The sequence below is a fragment of the Scardinius erythrophthalmus genome, assembly GCF_964197995.2.
Source record: "Scardinius erythrophthalmus genome assembly, chromosome: 6".
Taxonomy (NCBI): domain Eukaryota; kingdom Metazoa; phylum Chordata; class Actinopteri; order Cypriniformes; family Leuciscidae; genus Scardinius; species Scardinius erythrophthalmus.
The window spans coordinates 25,948,916-25,966,515 of NC_138226.1; the positions used below are offsets into that span (position 1 = coordinate 25,948,916).

At 36.1% G+C, this 17,600-nt stretch overlaps 1 protein-coding gene across 6 annotated transcripts; it reads right to left on the minus strand.

The window, feature by feature from the left end:
- Positions 1-3,347: 3,347 nt before the first annotated feature.
- prkag3b (protein kinase, AMP-activated, gamma 3b non-catalytic subunit) lies at positions 3,348-17,129 on the minus strand. 6 transcript variants are annotated; one of them, XM_081368350.1, is made up of 13 exons: positions 16,955-17,129; positions 16,099-16,141; positions 14,788-14,928; positions 14,569-14,650; positions 13,091-13,149; positions 12,363-12,408; positions 12,222-12,276; positions 12,014-12,140; positions 10,710-10,875; positions 10,586-10,623; positions 10,317-10,463; positions 5,810-5,983; positions 3,348-4,473 (listed from the first exon to the last, which is right to left on the minus strand). In XM_081368350.1, exons 3-12 carry the CDS (start codon positions 14,854-14,856, stop codon positions 5,867-5,869), a joined length of 906 nt encoding a protein of 301 aa, XP_081224476.1. In that variant the 5' UTR covers positions 14,857-14,928; positions 16,099-16,141; positions 16,955-17,129; the 3' UTR covers positions 3,348-4,473; positions 5,810-5,866. The 6 variants fall into 6 exon arrangements, with proteins under 6 accessions (XP_081224476.1, XP_081224478.1, XP_081224479.1 ...); XM_081368352.1 differs by having other exon boundaries at positions 14,788-14,931; positions 16,955-17,060; XM_081368353.1 differs by having other exon boundaries at positions 14,788-14,900; positions 16,071-16,141; positions 16,955-17,060.
- Positions 17,130-17,600: the final 471 nt, after the last annotated feature.

Consider the following 17,600-nt stretch of genomic DNA (forward strand, 5'->3'; position numbering starts at 1 on the left):
CTTAGGAAGAACACAACAGAATTTTGCCAATCTGCCAATCTTTCAATACTAAGAGTAACAGTTTTAGCATCTCAAAACAAATCAAGAAAGATTGTGTTCAAAAGGCAACTTTTACTCAAGTTATATTGAACTCTACCTGGAAATGTTGTGGTTTGCTTTCAGCTTCCAAGATCCTGACCACAGGTTTACACCTTTTACGTACAAAAAACAAGTGAAATGATGAAGATGTGGTACAGAAACTAGAAGAAAGAACACATTACGCTGAGGAAAACAAGTATTGCCTCTTAGTATTAGCAATCTGTCTGAAGGAAGCGTGTGTCGAGGTGGACGCTTCAGCGAGTTCAGGCTGTGGTACGTCTATCACGTCTGGATCGCCAGGAATGGTTTCGGGCTCTGCCTCTAAAATATAAAGATTAAACCAGCTCAGTCAGAATTGGTTTACAAGCATTTTAAACCTTATGTAACGCTCATGATCAGCTGTCATATGTCTGATTTAATGGATTTAAATTCTGTGTCAACAAAACCATGCAGTTAATCCTCGTGAAATGTTCTACATCTTTACTCGTGTAACGTCGTGTTTGCTTTCATGGTCTTACCGAGAGCATTTTTGTTTGCAATTACAACACCCTTGTGTCCTTTCCTGTGTTTCTTCTTCCCTTTTCCTCCAAACATTTTGCTGCAAAAACACATAGGAATATCAGATCATTGTAAATAACTACTCCTCCCAGTCTAATCATACTGTATATCCCTTTTTTGCCTATATTTTGCCTCTTTTCCACACATTTTCCTTAATAATGAGCCCTAATAGTTAAGAATTGGGACTAGGAATAGAAAGTTTGTAGTTGAAACTGGAACTGTCACCATTGGCCCTAATTCTAAACTTGTAAGTATTGTATATGTTGTTTTGGATAGAAGTACTAAATTATTAGACACTATTGTCTTTTGCTTAATATAGATGAATCCTCTTTTTTTTTTTTTTTTGCCATTCTTTAGTTTAGGGTTCAGTTTTCACTATATTAACTAACTATTAACTATGACTTTTGCCTCAATAAATACATACTTACTGCTTATAAATAGTTAGTAAGGTAGTTGTTCAGTTTAGGTATTGGGTAGGATTAAGGGATGTAGAATATAGTCATGCAGAATAAGGCATTGATATGTGCTTTATAAGTATTAATAAACACCCAATATCCTAGTAATAGTTAATAGTGAGAATTGGACCCTAATGTGTTACCCATTCCCCCCCCCCCCCCAAAACTGATTAATTTTTCAACATTGACACTATCATTGAACTAATCTGAAACAACATTGAACTGACACAAGCTGAATAACGGCACTTTTGTCTTCAGTAGAGCTGAATTATATTTATTTCATAATGAATGAACTTGTTATTGAACTTAACGGAATCATCACTGAACCAAATTGAGCTGAATAATTACACAATTATCTTGCTATACAGCTGATTTACAGCAGAATTTGGATTTGTCTCATATTTGATAAAGTTTGCATCATTAATTCTATTACTGTCCTGTTTATTTTTGTGAAGCTACTTTGAAAATTTCTATGAAATAAAAATAAAGGTGACTTGACATTAAACTACAATTTCATTTGTAATGCAATCTATGCTATTCAGAGAACCGATAAACAAGTGAAACACCTTTTTGAAGGAAAGTGCTCCCAGGAGAGCTTACCCATGAGGCGCAGCGCTGTCTTTATCTCGGTCCATTCTTTCAGGTGGAATTAATTCATTCAAGGAAAAATATCCAGCTCAGAAACTGTGACTGTAACCCACTCCATCCAGCGAGACAGTGAGTGCACTTCCTCCTCAAACGTCTGTTTGACTTTCTGTTGCTGAACTATTACATTACAAACAAGGGTGGTAGACTGTGGCATGTGTGTTTTTAGGAAACTCAATAGAGGCCATATACAGCATTTTATATTTCAGAATTAAATGATTGTCAATACACCAAACACTTCGCAAATAAAGATATAACTGTTGTATTGCAGTGTTTCACATTTTAATTCTATAGTATTACAGTAAAAAAAAAAAGGTGTGCACACAAACATTCTCCCTTATCAGAATGACAATATCACTGAAGCCATAAAACAACATTTGGCACACGGCAGTCGAGCTTCTGCTTCTGTACTTTGGTGGTGCCATTTTACAGTAAGCTTCTATGCATCAGTTAATGCATATCATGAGCTAATGGAATTCAGACAATTTTACAGCATTTATCAATCTTTGGTTAGTGTTTAAATATATTAACATAAAATTGTGCATTGTTAGTTCTTGAAAAGGATAGTTCATCCAAAAATCTGTCATCATTTACTCACCCTCATTGCTCCAAACATGTATGAGTTTCTTTCTTCTGCTGAAGAATAAATATTTTGAAGAATGTCGGTAACCAGACAGTTGACTTCCATTACTTACACACACACACACACACACACACACACACACACACACACACACACACACACACACACACACACACACACACACACACACACACACACACACACACACACACACACACATATATATACACACACACACATACATGTGTATATATATATATATATATATATATATATATATACACACACACACATATATACATATACATATATATATACACACATATACACACACACACACACACATATATATATGTATATATATATATATACATACACACATTTACATATACATATATACATATGCATACATACATATATATATATATACATACATACACACACACACACACACACACACACACACACACACACACACACACACACACATATATATATATATATATATATATATATATATATATATATATATATATATATATATATATATATATTGTGTTCAGCAGAAGAAAGAAACTTCAGGGTTAGGGTTAGGAAATGATGACAGAATTTTCATTTTTTGGGTGATCTTATACATGTATAACTAACAAGTAGAAATGAATAAAGATGGAGTGAGCCTACATTGTTACTGTCAGTTAATGTTAAATATTTATTTAGTTAAATTTTGTTTGAAGAGCATTCACTTTAAGTGGCAATGCCTCGAGTCATTTTCATTGAAGTATTCAATAGTTCAAATAATTCAAGTGATTAAAAATATTAGTAGCAATTAAAATAGTTAATTTCAAAGGTGTTAGCTATATACTGAAATAAATGTAAGTACTCAACCTGAAACACAATTGATGCAAATTAGGTTGAAGTGGTAAGTGAGTCATAAGTGCGTGACACTGTTTGCTGACAGTGAAAAGCAGGATGTACAAGGATCCACCTCTGGTAAATATATGGACCAACAACTCAAACATTTGTCATCACAAGGTCGAATTATTTATTTTCATGTATCAAAATATTATGAAAATAAAATATTACAAATGGCATTTTAAAAATATATAAATTATGCAGATTATATATATATATATTATAAGCCTTTGATCAGAACTACTATTGTAGTCTAAATAATATAATTTTTAAATAGGCTAGTTATATTCTGTAAGGCAGTTTAATCAGTCTGACTTGTTTCCATGCTGTTAGAGCAGTGGTTTTCTAAAAGCGTGAAGCCTGAACTTGCCTCAAGTTAAAATGTGTTCTTATTGATTAGTGGGGCACACTTTACAGTAAGTGTCTTTATGTGCTAAGATTTAAATTAATCATTTTATACAATGCCCTTATTGTGTACATGCATGTTTTACACTGTACTTGAATTTTAAAAATACATGTATAAAATTACAGCTGTACTTCATTTTTGTAATTACATCTATAATTATACTGTTGACCCTTCCCTTACACCTTAACACATCCTTAAACCTAATCATACCACCAAAAACCTTACCCATATCCCATCTCAATTATTAAACTTTAAATATATTATCACAAAAATGTCTATATCCAGAGGAGGAAAGATCTTTAGCCATCTTGGTGCATCTGGAATCACAGATTCAAAGCAGTCAAAAGCCATTTTGAGAAAATCTTTTACCAGGACAACTTTGCCTTTTTGACAAAATAATATCACAGTATAATCACTGAATTAAACAGTGGATTTACAGTGTTATTTCGCACAATTGCACAAGTAAGTCTGCACAAACACCACCGTGAAATTTATGACTAAATTACATAATCTGTTTATTTACAAAGTGAGGATCAGGGGTCAAGAAGTTTTATAACAAAAATGTTATAAAATTAGATTTTTGCCGGAAGGTTATCATTATTACATGCTTAATGTCTGTAGTTTTATCTGACATAGAACTAGCACAGTTCAGATGAGTGTGTGATTCTAATTCTATAATAAATTATACAAATATAAAAGTAAAATTGCAAAATAAGATTAGACATGTTTAAAAGTGAAACATCAAATCCCAAAGTGCTCGCAACATTAAAAATATTTACACTTTCTGTCTTCGAGCATTCATCTTCAAGGCTCATGGTTTGCTTTGTGACAAAATTCTGGAAAACAAAATCATGTAAGAACAAGCGTTATTCCTTATTCTTCATTAACAAATGTTCCTGCAATCGCAGTAACACGTGATCTATGCTAATGTCCATGCGTTTTTGGTCACAGTAATAGGAATATTCTTTCTCTTTGGAAACAAATACTTGAAGGATATATGAAAGATGTCTCCAAAGAGCTATAGTCCATGCACTTCAGAACAGACATAAATAACACAACAGATACACTCTCAGAAAAACATGGCACTTTATTGGCATCTATGGTTTCATAAATAACTTTCCATTGCACAAAAGGTTATAGTGGAAAAAGTTTCTTCAGATTATTAAAATGTTCTTTACACTAGGCTTTGGAGCACAGACTTTAGTCTCATTTTAAAGAAGACCCTTGGCAGATTATTGTTAAGTTGAAAATGAACTTGAAAAAAATTGAAAGTTGAAATGATTTCTATTTTTTTTATATATATATATGAAATGTGTATTTTTTAAAACATGTTGAACTCATAAACTGTTAGCTGCTAGGACTCAAATTACATGCTCAACACACAAATTACTCTCAAATATTACAAGCACAAGCACACGCACACACAAACACATACAAACCACACTCTGACATCCATACCAACACACCCACACAAATATAGCAAAGTATTTGCTTTATAGGCCAAACCTAAGAAAATGGAACCATCTGGTAAAAAATAGTAAAAAATGTGAAGCCTTGTCAACAGAATGAAAGCCTATTAATAAAGACTGCATCATTATATAGTTAAATGACCCTGGGATTAAAAATGGCCATTTTAATGGGTTTCAGTGAGGGACATTTTTGTCCTTAAGGTCCTTAGTGTAACCATTTTGTGTACCAAAATAGATTCATAAAAGGAAATGAAATGTTAAAATTCCAATTAAAATAATGTCCAAAATGTATGCAGTTGGCATTAACACAAGGCAAAATGATAAGCAAAAAAGAAAAGAAAATGCAGGACACACAAGGTCTGAAGAACAGTTGACTGAAAGGTTCTTTGGGGAACCAAAAAATAGTTATTGTACGGCATCACTGAGGAAAAAAACCCTTTTGGAAACTTTTTAAAAAAAAATTAAGAGTGTAATATATACCATTTAGGATGTAAAATGTACACTTTAACGATATGTTCCTTTAAGTTATTAAAATGCACCCTTTAGGTAGAAATATAAGGTTGAAATGTGTACCTTTAGACCCAGTGACAGTTTTTCTACCATTTATCTGAGAGTGTACATACTGAGATGTTTGCAGAAATGGAGGGATGTTCATCTGAGAGATGAAGAAAGAGAGAAATAAAGAAAGACAGAGTCTGCCTACCTGCTAAGAGAGGATAGGAAGTGAGGATGATGGTGGCAAGGAAGCCCTCCACTGGTGTTAACAGAAAAGTGCTTCAACGCCTGCTGGAGTCAAAACCAGTGCCTGAAGCAAATCAGAGAGCGAGACGATTCCCTTCACCACATCCTCTGTGTCCACCAGCACTAGACGGTGAACCTGAAAGAGCATGTGGACCATAGTCAGTGTACAGTAGAAGCCATGTTTCACTTGATGCGATTAAAAACAAGCCATCAGTTCTTGAATATTATAGACCAGTGGTTCACAAACGGGGGTACGTGTACCCAGTGGGGTACGTGAGGTGACAGAAGGGGGTATGCAAACAAAATGCTGAGTTTTAATTCTAATTCTCCAGCTTAAAATAACATTAAAACTGAGCATGTATTTCTATCAGGTAAAATGCCGTAAATACATGACATCCGATCAAATTACCTCATCTTTTGCGGTCAAAGCTGACTGGATTCACACAAGCGACGTGTATATGATAGGTTGCGTGCAGATTATGCTGCCTTGGCAAATCGTGCTATACTGCCGTTCTTGACAATGTACCTTTGTAAAAGTGGGGATTTAGCACTATTTACTAGCACGAAGAACTATGGCAAGCTGTTTTAACATTTAATCCTTAAAACCTACATGTATATATTTTCATGCTACTAGTGCTTGTTTTTTTTATATTAGTATCTATTTCATTATGTATTAGTACTTATTCATTGGCTACTAGTGCTTATTCTTTAGGTACTAGTACCTTTTTAAATATACTAGTACTTATTCCAATAGTGTCTAGTATTTAATTATACCCAACTTGTTAAGGAAAAAATAGAACTAGAACTTATTTTTTAGTTACTAGTAACATTTTAGATCAAAGATATCCTTATCTTACCTAGATACTAGTACTATTTAAATAATCAGTATGCAAATAATATGTTGAATATTATTGAACCAACAACATATCAAAGAGAGATGACAGGAAACGGAAGGAGAAGAGAGGATAAAGAAAAGAAAATCTCTCTCAACTGATGTTGTAATTGAACCTGCTGCTGCAGGCTACATTATTATTAAAGGCCAGCAACAACTGAATTGCACAAGACCGTTTTTATAATAACTATAATAGGCTTTATAATAGCCTACCTTTTTAATGGTATTAGAGTAAAAAAAAAAAAAATGAACAGACATGTTTTATAGTGCATATATACTCTTATTTTGACACAACTCGCATTCTCAGACGCAGATTAAAGGGATAGTTCAGGATTTTAGACATGAATCTCTATAGCTTCCCCATAAGCAGTGTGGTGCATTGACCATGACTTACCCCCGACAGCGTCCTGTGAGCCGAGCTCCGGTCCAGTTTTGGTCAAGATGAAATTAGTCCGGCAAGTTTGCTGGGGTCACGGCAATAAAGCTTTTTTCTTCTCAAATCAATATGTGTTCAAAAGAGTGATATATTTGCAGCACAAAACCGCTGTCTATGGAGAGGTCAGACCTCGTAATGGCTTGGCACTATTTTCTTCCCCGTCATATCACTGTGCGCTGCCACTACCTACAGCCAGCTGGGAGCCGCACACGTGTCACTTTGTTTACAGCTCGTAAAGAGAACGATAACATGTCTGACTACAGCAGCGACGATGACAACATTCACTTCGTCGTCGCTGAAGTGTGCACTGCAAATGCGAAGCTTCTTTATCTTCGCCAGTTTGGTGTTCACATTGAAGCCCAGAGCACTGAGCCAATGTCGCCTCAGAGCAACATCTGCCACAGGAAATCTTTGAAATGTGTGAGGAGAAAGCGCCACATCTTTGTTTGTACAGTCCGGATAGTCACAAGTCCGCACCATTTTCTACAAAGCTTGTACAAACTGATCGCTCTTGGTGAGTAGCTATGTTAGCTCGTTCGTGTAGCTGTTCTGAGCACGTAAACACTGCTGTAAACACTGCCGAACAACTGAAAAAGTGGTGTGCGCCTGCGCAGCTGGCTGTAGGTAGCGGCAGCGCGCAGTGATATGACAGGGGAGAAAATAGTGCCAAGCCATTACGAGGTCTGACCTCTCCATAGACAACGTTTTAGTGATGCAAATATATCACTCTTTTGAACACATATTGATTTGAGAAGAAAAAAGCTTTATTGCCGTGACCCCAGCAAACTTGCCGGACTAATTTCATCTTGACCAAAACTGGACCGGAGCTCGGCTCACAGGACGCTGTCGGGGGTAAGTCATGGTCAATGCACCACACTGCTTATGGGGAAGCTATAGAGATTCATGTCTAAAATCCTGAACTATCCCTTTAATATTTAGAATTTTTGATTGTAAGGAATTATGAATGCTCTCCAAAAGTCCCAATCTCTAGGTATTGTGGTTGTTTGGCTGGTGGCTGTGAACTGGTTTTTGGATCTACTTAACTGTTGTTTGGATTTTTTTTATTGGCAGTTAAGTTTTTATTATAGCCAACTGTACATTCAAAACAATAAATGTCATATTAAACATGTATCTCTCCTTGCGTTCATGCTAACCAATTAGCTAATAAAGCAACAAAGCCAGTTACTTACGAAAAATCAATCTTCTATATAGCCTTAGGCTACGTTTACACGTAGGTGGCTATTTTCATAAACGGACATTTCACCCCTTTTCGTTTTCAAAAATAACATCGTGCACACGAACCTGTGTATATGCTGTCAAGAGCATGCCAAACCTGTAGGTGGCAGTGTAACGAGAAGCTCAAGCCCACCTTAGCCAATCAGAATCCCGAAAATAGTCACATTCTGTGACGTCGCTACCTAAAACTCCGGTTTTCTCTGTTTACATGCAAACGTGCAAACGAAGATTTTCAAAATCTCCACTCTGGCCGGAGTTTTTAGAAAGAATCGGTTTCATTGGCGAATCCTCCGTTTGCGTGTAAACGAAGGGCGCAAACGAAGGGAAATGTCTCCGTTTTTCAAAATAACCATGTACGTGTAAACGGGGCCTTAGTTTAGCCTGCATTACCATATGAACTCTGATTGGGTGGTTGAGAGTATACTCATGTTTATGTAATAATCAATTTGAAAGAAGATATATCTTAATATTTTCTTACTAGTTCCTTATGAGGTTGAAGATATCTGCAAATTAATAGATAACTAGCTATTCTGTTTTGTATTATCATTTTAATATTTCATTTTAATATCATCTATTAATTTATGACTAGTAATTATTCCAATGTTTCTTTTTAAATATTACTAATAAGTATTCATTACATGCTAGTACATATTTATTGTATATAATGACTTTTAATTTGACGCTAGTACCTATATTAGACACTAAAATATTTTTTAATTGTAACTACTAACATTTCTTATCTTATTAGTCACAACTGCTTTTTTAGAGAGTAGAGTTCAAATAAAAATCTTACTAGTAAAATAAAAATATCTTACTAGTAACATTTGGAATAAATACTAGTATCTAATAAATAGGTTCTAGTATCTATTGAATAAGTACTAGTAGCTAATTAATCGTACTAGTATCTATTTAATAGGTACTAGTATCTAATGAATAAGTACGAGTATCTAATGAATGAGTTCCAGTATCTAAAAAATAAGTAGAGCATGAAAATAGATAGTAGGCTTTAAGGATTAAATGTTAAAACGGCTTGCCATAGGCTACAAGAACAAATATATAGACAGACTGTGCATAGAGATCAATTTAAAATTCAAACTCTCTTCGATACAAAAACATACCCTGTGTGAGTTCCTGTGTTTAATGTTGATCACATTATAAGAATATCCACACGATTGCAAATGTGACATTAATTTTATACAACAGTTCAACAAACGAAAGGTAGGCTTATTAATATTAAGTGATGTTCATTTTAAACACAGTATTGTCAGTATTTTTTGCAACAAAATAATAGGTCCAACGAATGCCACAGCAGAACAGCAGCACACAGCAGTGTTTGTGAAGAAATCTGCGGCTTTGATCAAATCGTGAGAGTCAATGATTCAATGATTCATTCATAATTACAGCCACTTGCTTCATGAGTGAATGAATGACTCAGTGACTCACTCATAAAGACAGTGACTTCCCGCCAAAATCGAAAAATAGATTTAAGGGGACAAATATTGTTGCTTACTGAAAAAGGTGTGACTGCAGAGAGAGGGTAGGCAGAGGGATGTTAAAGGATGCCTCAGGGGGTACATAACTCTAAAACTTTTGAGAACCACTGCTATAGACCTTATATAGCCCCACCCCGTTTCAGCGCCGCGCTCATTGTGTTCTGTCTTCCGGTTTGTATTCCACAGTTAAGATCTTACGGATTTATGCATTTGTTATGACATCCGCTTCAAACATTACAATTCTCATGATAACTTTTGTTAGCTCGACAATAAGTAAAACCACTTCACCAGCTAATTACTCTTCGACAGTGATGCCATTTAATTTCCGTTTTTGTGGTAGCTCTGTATATTTCTAAGACAAAATTCCAAAGTGCTCAATGTCATGTAACATGGCAACTATTTGTTCTAATACCTCTGCCTCAGCGATGCGATCGATGATTGTTTCGAGGGTCTCGTGAGGGTAACACTTCAGCACCCCCTCAATGCAGCACCAGCGGCCCTGAATAGCCTCCTGCATCGTCATGTTCAGGTTGTTGTAGCTTTGCTGTGCAGCCAAATTCTGTTGAAGAATCAGGAAAACATGTATGCTCATAATACCAACTTTAAGCTTTGTTTTGTACATCTGAAAGTCATCTGTAACACAATCACTAAAATAAGAGGTGTGGATTTGAGTCTACGTACAATGACATCAAATCTGGAGTAAAGAGCCACCACTTTTCCTAAATAAAAAGAAAAATATCAGAAACCACTTGACACATGAAATATACTTTCGGTTGAAGAGAAACAAACAAGCTGTACTCAATACCTTGCTCGTTGATGACGGGCAGGGCTGAAACCCGTCGCTCTACAAATATTGATAAAGCGTCATAAACTGTTTCTGTCTCCTTGATAGTCGCGATGCTCTTGAATGTTCCGATTTCCACTTCCTCAATCCGCTTCTGTAGGAATCGTGGCTTGGGGATCATAGAGCCCTGAGATTCATAAAGCAAATATTCAACATTCAGTGCAGAGCTATGGTCACAGTCAACATAATGTAACACCAACACACTCTCATGGCAATTCATAACTATTTTGCGTTTTGGCGAATTGGTGGCTAATTCGTATGAATTCTTTCAATCTCATTTGCTTACGCCTCACTTAAAACGACTTGCGACTTTTTACCTCAATTTTCTTTCTTACAATTGCCAGTTTGCATCTCGTGACATTTTTCTAAGAACTGTGAATAAACTCGCAATTGCAAAGAATATAGTCAGAAGTGCGAGATATAAATGAGTTTCTCGCAAATTCTGACTTCATAACTCACAATTGCAAGAGCTTATATCACAATTCTCGCAATTGCGAGTTATAAAGTTAATTCTGAGGAAAAAAGAAAATTCTGACTTCATAACACGCAATTGCTAGAGTTTATACAAGATGTAAAACTTGTAATTGTGAGAAAAAAAAAAGAGTCAGAATTGTGAGATAAAAAGTTGCAATTACCTTTTGTATTTATTATTCAGAGGTGGAAACACCTCTTCTCACTGATGGTTAGGTTTAGAAGTGGGGTTAAGGGTGGACTGTCATGTTTTTCCCCCTAAAAATTGCATGTTTCAGTATAATTAACATTGTGCAAATTAATTCGAAATTGCCACCTTGTAATAGAGTTACATTGTTTCATGAGATTGGGTTGAAAGTGGATTGGGTTATGTTTTGATAGCAAATATTTACTTTTGATAGCAAACCTAGTGGCGAGTAGGCGGCATACACACACAAATTGCAGTCAGCCATGATTAACTTGTTCAATAACAGTGCTGGTTATTGAGGTGAACTCAAACCTGTTGAGAAATCTGCATGGGGAAAGCATTTGTCCTTTAGTGAAATTCTCTGTTTTGTGGATTCCTATTAAAATGACTATTTCTCCCATGAAAATTCACAGAAAAACGGTAAATTTAGGCAGCTTTTATTGAGCTTCTCATATGACTGAAGTCGCCATCTCACATGTTTGGAAATTATTTTAAATAGTATTACTCTTTATTCATTTATAAATAAAATACTTTTTAATGAGGTAAAAATGACTGAGTGCACATTTAATGCAAGGTTATATAAAGAGAACAACATAAAAGCTCTTACAAAGATGTGTAAGAACTTGAGGATACGTTTATGGGTGAGAATGTGGAGGACGTTCCCTGATTCTGGATCTATGACGGGTAGCCGGTGAATCTTGTTCTTCAGTAAAGAATAAATGGCTTTGAAGAGGCTGGCAACAGAAAACACAACTCTTCGTCACTAGAAAGATAAAAGAAAAAGCAACCAAAGTGCAGTAGAAGTCCTGGTTTACCTGGATTCAGGTGTGATGCTGATCAGGGAGTTGAGAGAATACTGTAGATAGATCTCTGGAAGAGGGAAAACATAGAGCTTAAAATTTAAAACATTACAATAATACATACACATATTTATCCTTAAAAATATACACAATCACCTCTCCATGTTTCAATCTTGTGTTCCTCCAGCTCATAAATCTGAACCTAAAACAGAAAAAAAACATGATCTTATCTTATATCAATGTTGAAAACAGTTGTGCTGCTTGATTTTTGTGGAAACCTAAGTTCAAAAGAACAGCATTTATTTGAAATAGAAAGCTTTTGTCACATTATAAAATGTCAACGCTCAAAAAGGTCAATGTACGCTTGTTATATCTTATGTTTTTTATGCAATAATGGTTGAAATGTTTTTGGAGCCATGAGAACACATCGATACCATGAGGATTATTCAGCAACAATTTTCACAACTAGCCCCAGTTTCCCCTATATTTATCTAAAGTCCCCCAATGGTGAAAATCAAGCGTTTATATGTCTATGTGGTGTTTTTAATATGCTTTAAGACAAACAATGTGCAAATTCATAAGTCATGAGTATTTTCTTCTTAAAACTGCAGCGAACCAAAGACAGTCTCAAAAACGCGGTTTGAAATCGCTGGTGTTTCTGACGTCACAAACTACCTTGTAACCAATCAGGTCAAAGTGTGATCGTCAACGAGTGGATCTCTGAGCTGGTGTGAGTGAGTGGAGGCGGGGCTAATTTGCATATTCATATTAAGACATGAAGTAATTTTTGTTAAAGGAAAAAACGCCTAAATATGTAATTTTGGTGATCAAAGACTACAGGGGGACTTTAAATTTGGGGAAAAAAGGTGTTAGATAGTGGTTACCAAGGGTGATTTGTAGTAACGATGGAGAATGTTGATAAAGTCTGTAATGGTGAGCATCCCTGCAAAGACAGAAATAGCAAAAGGACAACATAAACAGGAGCACTCAGATTTAAATACAACAGTTAATTCACACAAGCTGATCTGAAGCTGACCAGACAATTCTGAACTTAAGTTCTTAAGCAAATTACAGCTTGAAATTAAAGTACCAAGAGGCTAACATTACCATAAACAAACTAACTCTCACTATGCACTGAAAGTGGAACACGTTCCTGCTCCCAAGTTTCCTTTCAGTAGGAGGATATGCTTTCTCATTAGCATGGCTATTATTACTCCCAGAGAAGGTTCAGGGGATTAAAGCTCTACCCTGCCATTTCCCACCAGATACCATCACCCAGGAGCCACACTAAACTTAGACGCTGGCACGGACGCAGAGGACGGGGTGTTGAGTATGATCAATCAAAGCTGTGTCAGCACACATACGTACAGTATGTATACATGATGAATCTTCGCTTGTACACTGCCATTTCAAAAGTTTAGGTTTTTTGAAAGAAGCCTTATGCTCACCAAGGTTTCATTTCTTTGATCAAAAATACAGTAAAATTTTGACATTTTATTACAATTTTAAATAGCTGTTTTTTAATATAATACAAATTTCATTTTTTGTTTGTAAAAACAAACTTTTACACAAATTTTATTTATTCTTGTGATGGTAAAGCTGAAGTTTCTGCACCATTACTTCAGTCTTTGGTGTCATATGATCCTTCAGAAATCATTCTAATATGCTGATTTGCTGCTCAAGACACATTTATTATTATCATCATCAATGTTGAAAACAGTTATGCTGCTTAATATTTTTATGGAAATACATTATTTCAGGATTCTCTGATGAATAGAGAGTTCAAAAGAACAGCATTTATGTGAAACAGAATTTTTTGTAACATTTAAATGTCTTTATGATGCCTTTTGATACATTTAATGATGTATTGATCGATTACTGCAGAGCAATACACTAATATCAGGAGTTTTATATTATCGCGTCATGTAGGGATCCATCCATGTTAGATATATATCTGGGTCGCAAAATACCAGAATATGTAATAATAATTGGAGAAACATACATGCATTTAAGGGTCACTGCTCTGATTTAGTCAAAAGCAGCTGATCATCTGTAGAAGGCGATTTGTGTGATTATTGTGAGCAACTGTTTACGAAACCACTGCATTCCAGAAAAATCCCTGAAGGAGCAGAAATGTCATCCACTATCCTACATATAAGACCAAAATTAAACGGATGGTAGAGCTGGGACATAGCCGTTTAATGGGATTGCTGAGTGTTTTAGCATATGTGAAAGATGTTCGCTTTCCTTAACATGGGTTAGGATGTTGCAGTGACATTATAAGATTTCAGTAATCTGATGCAGGCTCACAGCTGACCAACCACACTTTGACAGGCTCAGCAGAACCCTAACTTTTGCTTACCTACGAAACACTGCAGCTTGTTGTCCCATAAAGGTGCCGCTCTGACCCCGTTTGCAACCATTGCAAAGAATGCTTTCTTCACCTGTACACATCACTCACATATTTCACTGTTTATGCTCTCTGAACATTTCAATCTGGAATATATATACATGAATATTTTTGATGTAAATCAATCTAAAACACTGTAGTGAGGGATGTGACTTCAGCACATAAGCACACCTGCAGTGTTGTGTCAAAGATGACCAGTTTGGAGCTTGTTGGAATGGCATCGTAGCAGCAGTGACTCATGAAGAACTTGGCGTACACGTCTGAGTCAGGGTCTTGGAGAGGCTCTTTAGAGGGAGACAGAGAGGGAGACCCCTGCTGCAGGTCGGTCAGTCTGCAGCTGGGACAGTCCTGCTACACTCATACATCCTATTCAAAAACTAACATATTTGTAGTTTCATTTAGAAATCAATCACACTTATCAAGGCATAAAATCTCCCCAGTAAGGATTTTTTCTCTTTACTGAAGATTCATGGATTAACACTATTTTATTTATTTATTTTTGGCAATTTTTGCCTTTAACTGTGACAGGACAGTAGAGAGTTGACAGGAAGCGAGGTGGGAGAGAGACGGGGGAAGGGATCGGGAAAGGTCCACGAGTCGGGACTCGAACTCGGGCCGCTGACTTGGAGTAACACTATTTGTCAGAAAAGAAATAGAGAAAGAAATTTGTTTTTGGTTAAACAATATAAGACAGCTAGAGTGAGCTTTTACTTCACATTTGGGACCAAAGGTAGCTATAGTGATGTTGTGTAGATTTGTGGTAGCAGTGATTGACACTAGGTGCACTCACGCCATGCCGGAAATACCGTTATTACGAGATTTCGACTTGTAAAAAGTGTTCACGTCCTTGTAGAACTACTGATCACAACTTGTAATCTCAGAATTTTCAGGGAGCTCTGACTTGTACCACGGGACCGCTGCAGATTCTTAGTGGAATTGATAGTGTTGCCAGACAGAGAGAGAACCCCATAATTCCAAACCCAAGGATATGAACAACTCCGAGAAGAATTTCATGTGTTGTCATCTCGTAATTACGACAAGGCGTGAAAGCAGCGCCTTCTCACATTTCTGTGGTCGTCATAGTTGGGGACACTAAAACATAATAATAATCACATTGGTCATAGAGAAAGAAGTGAAATTAGCCATTTTTGCTTGGTTTTTGGATTTAGTCTTAAACCCCCTTGAAGGGGACAAGTTGATAAACTTTTTAGGCTTACCATTTCTGGAAAAAAGAAAACGATTTTATAATCACCTTTGGTATTTAGTTCAAAACTGAAAATTGAACTGAAGCAAAATATGTGATATTTGAGATATCCACATTAGCTACACCTCTACATTTTAAAAACTAAATTACTAAGTGAATAAATAACTCAATAAAATAAGTCACTGGATTGAATGACAGAATTTCAGAGACTAGCTAAGAAATGGTTAAATGTTAATGTAAAGAAACGCACAGGGTGCACAAAAGATACCGATAGATACCTGTCCTCTTCATGGTGAGCCCCTCATCCTCCACAAAGGGGAACTAAAACAGAGAAGACATGGACTTTCAAGACATGGATGCTCAAAAAAGCAGTCAGGAGAACTGATGAGGACATAGCATCACCTTATGTAACCAACTATTAAATAAAAAATATCAAAAGAAAATGTCAGCATCAATAATGTTGTTGATCTGTATATTAGCTGTGGCCTTGTGCCTACAGCCGAATCCCATAATGGATTGTGACTGTGATGTTGCTTAACCGCAAATAAAACTGTAATCCTGCAACAGAACCACACAGAGAAGGGTCTATTATCTCCACAGTATGACTAGAAAGATAAACCAGGTTGCATATAACATTTTAATGATATATTATATTTCTGACAATTAATTCAAACCTACCCAATCTCATGCAGCAAAGTCTAAACTTTACTCAAATGTTAACACTATTCTTTTGCTGCCGTGCAATCAGTGTTCTTTTTTCTTTCTTTCTTTCTTTCAGGAAAAGCGCATATAGTTAATTATTATCAGAAATAATGATGTTTTCATGCTACATATTTCTACCTCACCCTGAACTTGATCTACACAGAGGCCTTGTCTCCACGCACTGTTCAGATCTCCAAAAATAACCTCAAACATAAACACAATGTGCAAAGCAACCAGAAAGACTAGTTATGCATGTTATCTGTTGAATCCACTCATTTTGAATCATCAACACAGTTTGTTGATTGAATTTAGTTCATTCTTCAGCAAACATCAAGATAAACATTGATATTATAATGTTTTCAAGTTTAAGCTGTCACAATAGTTCCTGGAATAAGATGCACCTCATCAGAAACATTGCTCTGTGGGTCTTACCTCTGTCAGGGGGTCCATGTTCTGGTGTCCCACCGTGTCGCAAACGTTTTCAGTGCTTGAGCTGGCCTGACCGGAGCATACTTCAGCTGTACTCCCGTCCGAGTGCAGAGCACAATCTAAATCAGGAGAGAAAGCCGGCCCAGGCACGCAGAGGGCTGAACGTGAGACAGGGGGAGGAGAGTCACAGTTGTTGCGTCTGTGAGTGGCTGTGTATTCACAACACCCCTGCATTAGACCTGGTCCTGGACAGCATAATCAGGACCTTAGTCAAAACATGTATAAGATGACTTAAATTCCCATGACATTTTGTAATGGGTCAGGTTAAGACATTTATGACTTGCCAATTTATTAATTCATGTTTAACGGAAGATCAATCAGCTGAAAAGCATACTGTGTACAATAAGGGCCACTGCTACAATGATCTCAGTATGTGCCTTTGGACCTTGTGTTCATCATTTCGTTCTCCGAGACTACATTAGGCCACTGAGTGGCTTTCAGTGTCACTGGATACATGTGTAGACAGTAATTATGAAGGCCAGTTTTCTTAACTCATACAGTACAGTGTTTCTATTTATGGGCAATAATGAAAGTTGAGATAAAACTTTCATCCGAAGGCCAGTTTTTGATCCGTTTTACGTGCGATTCT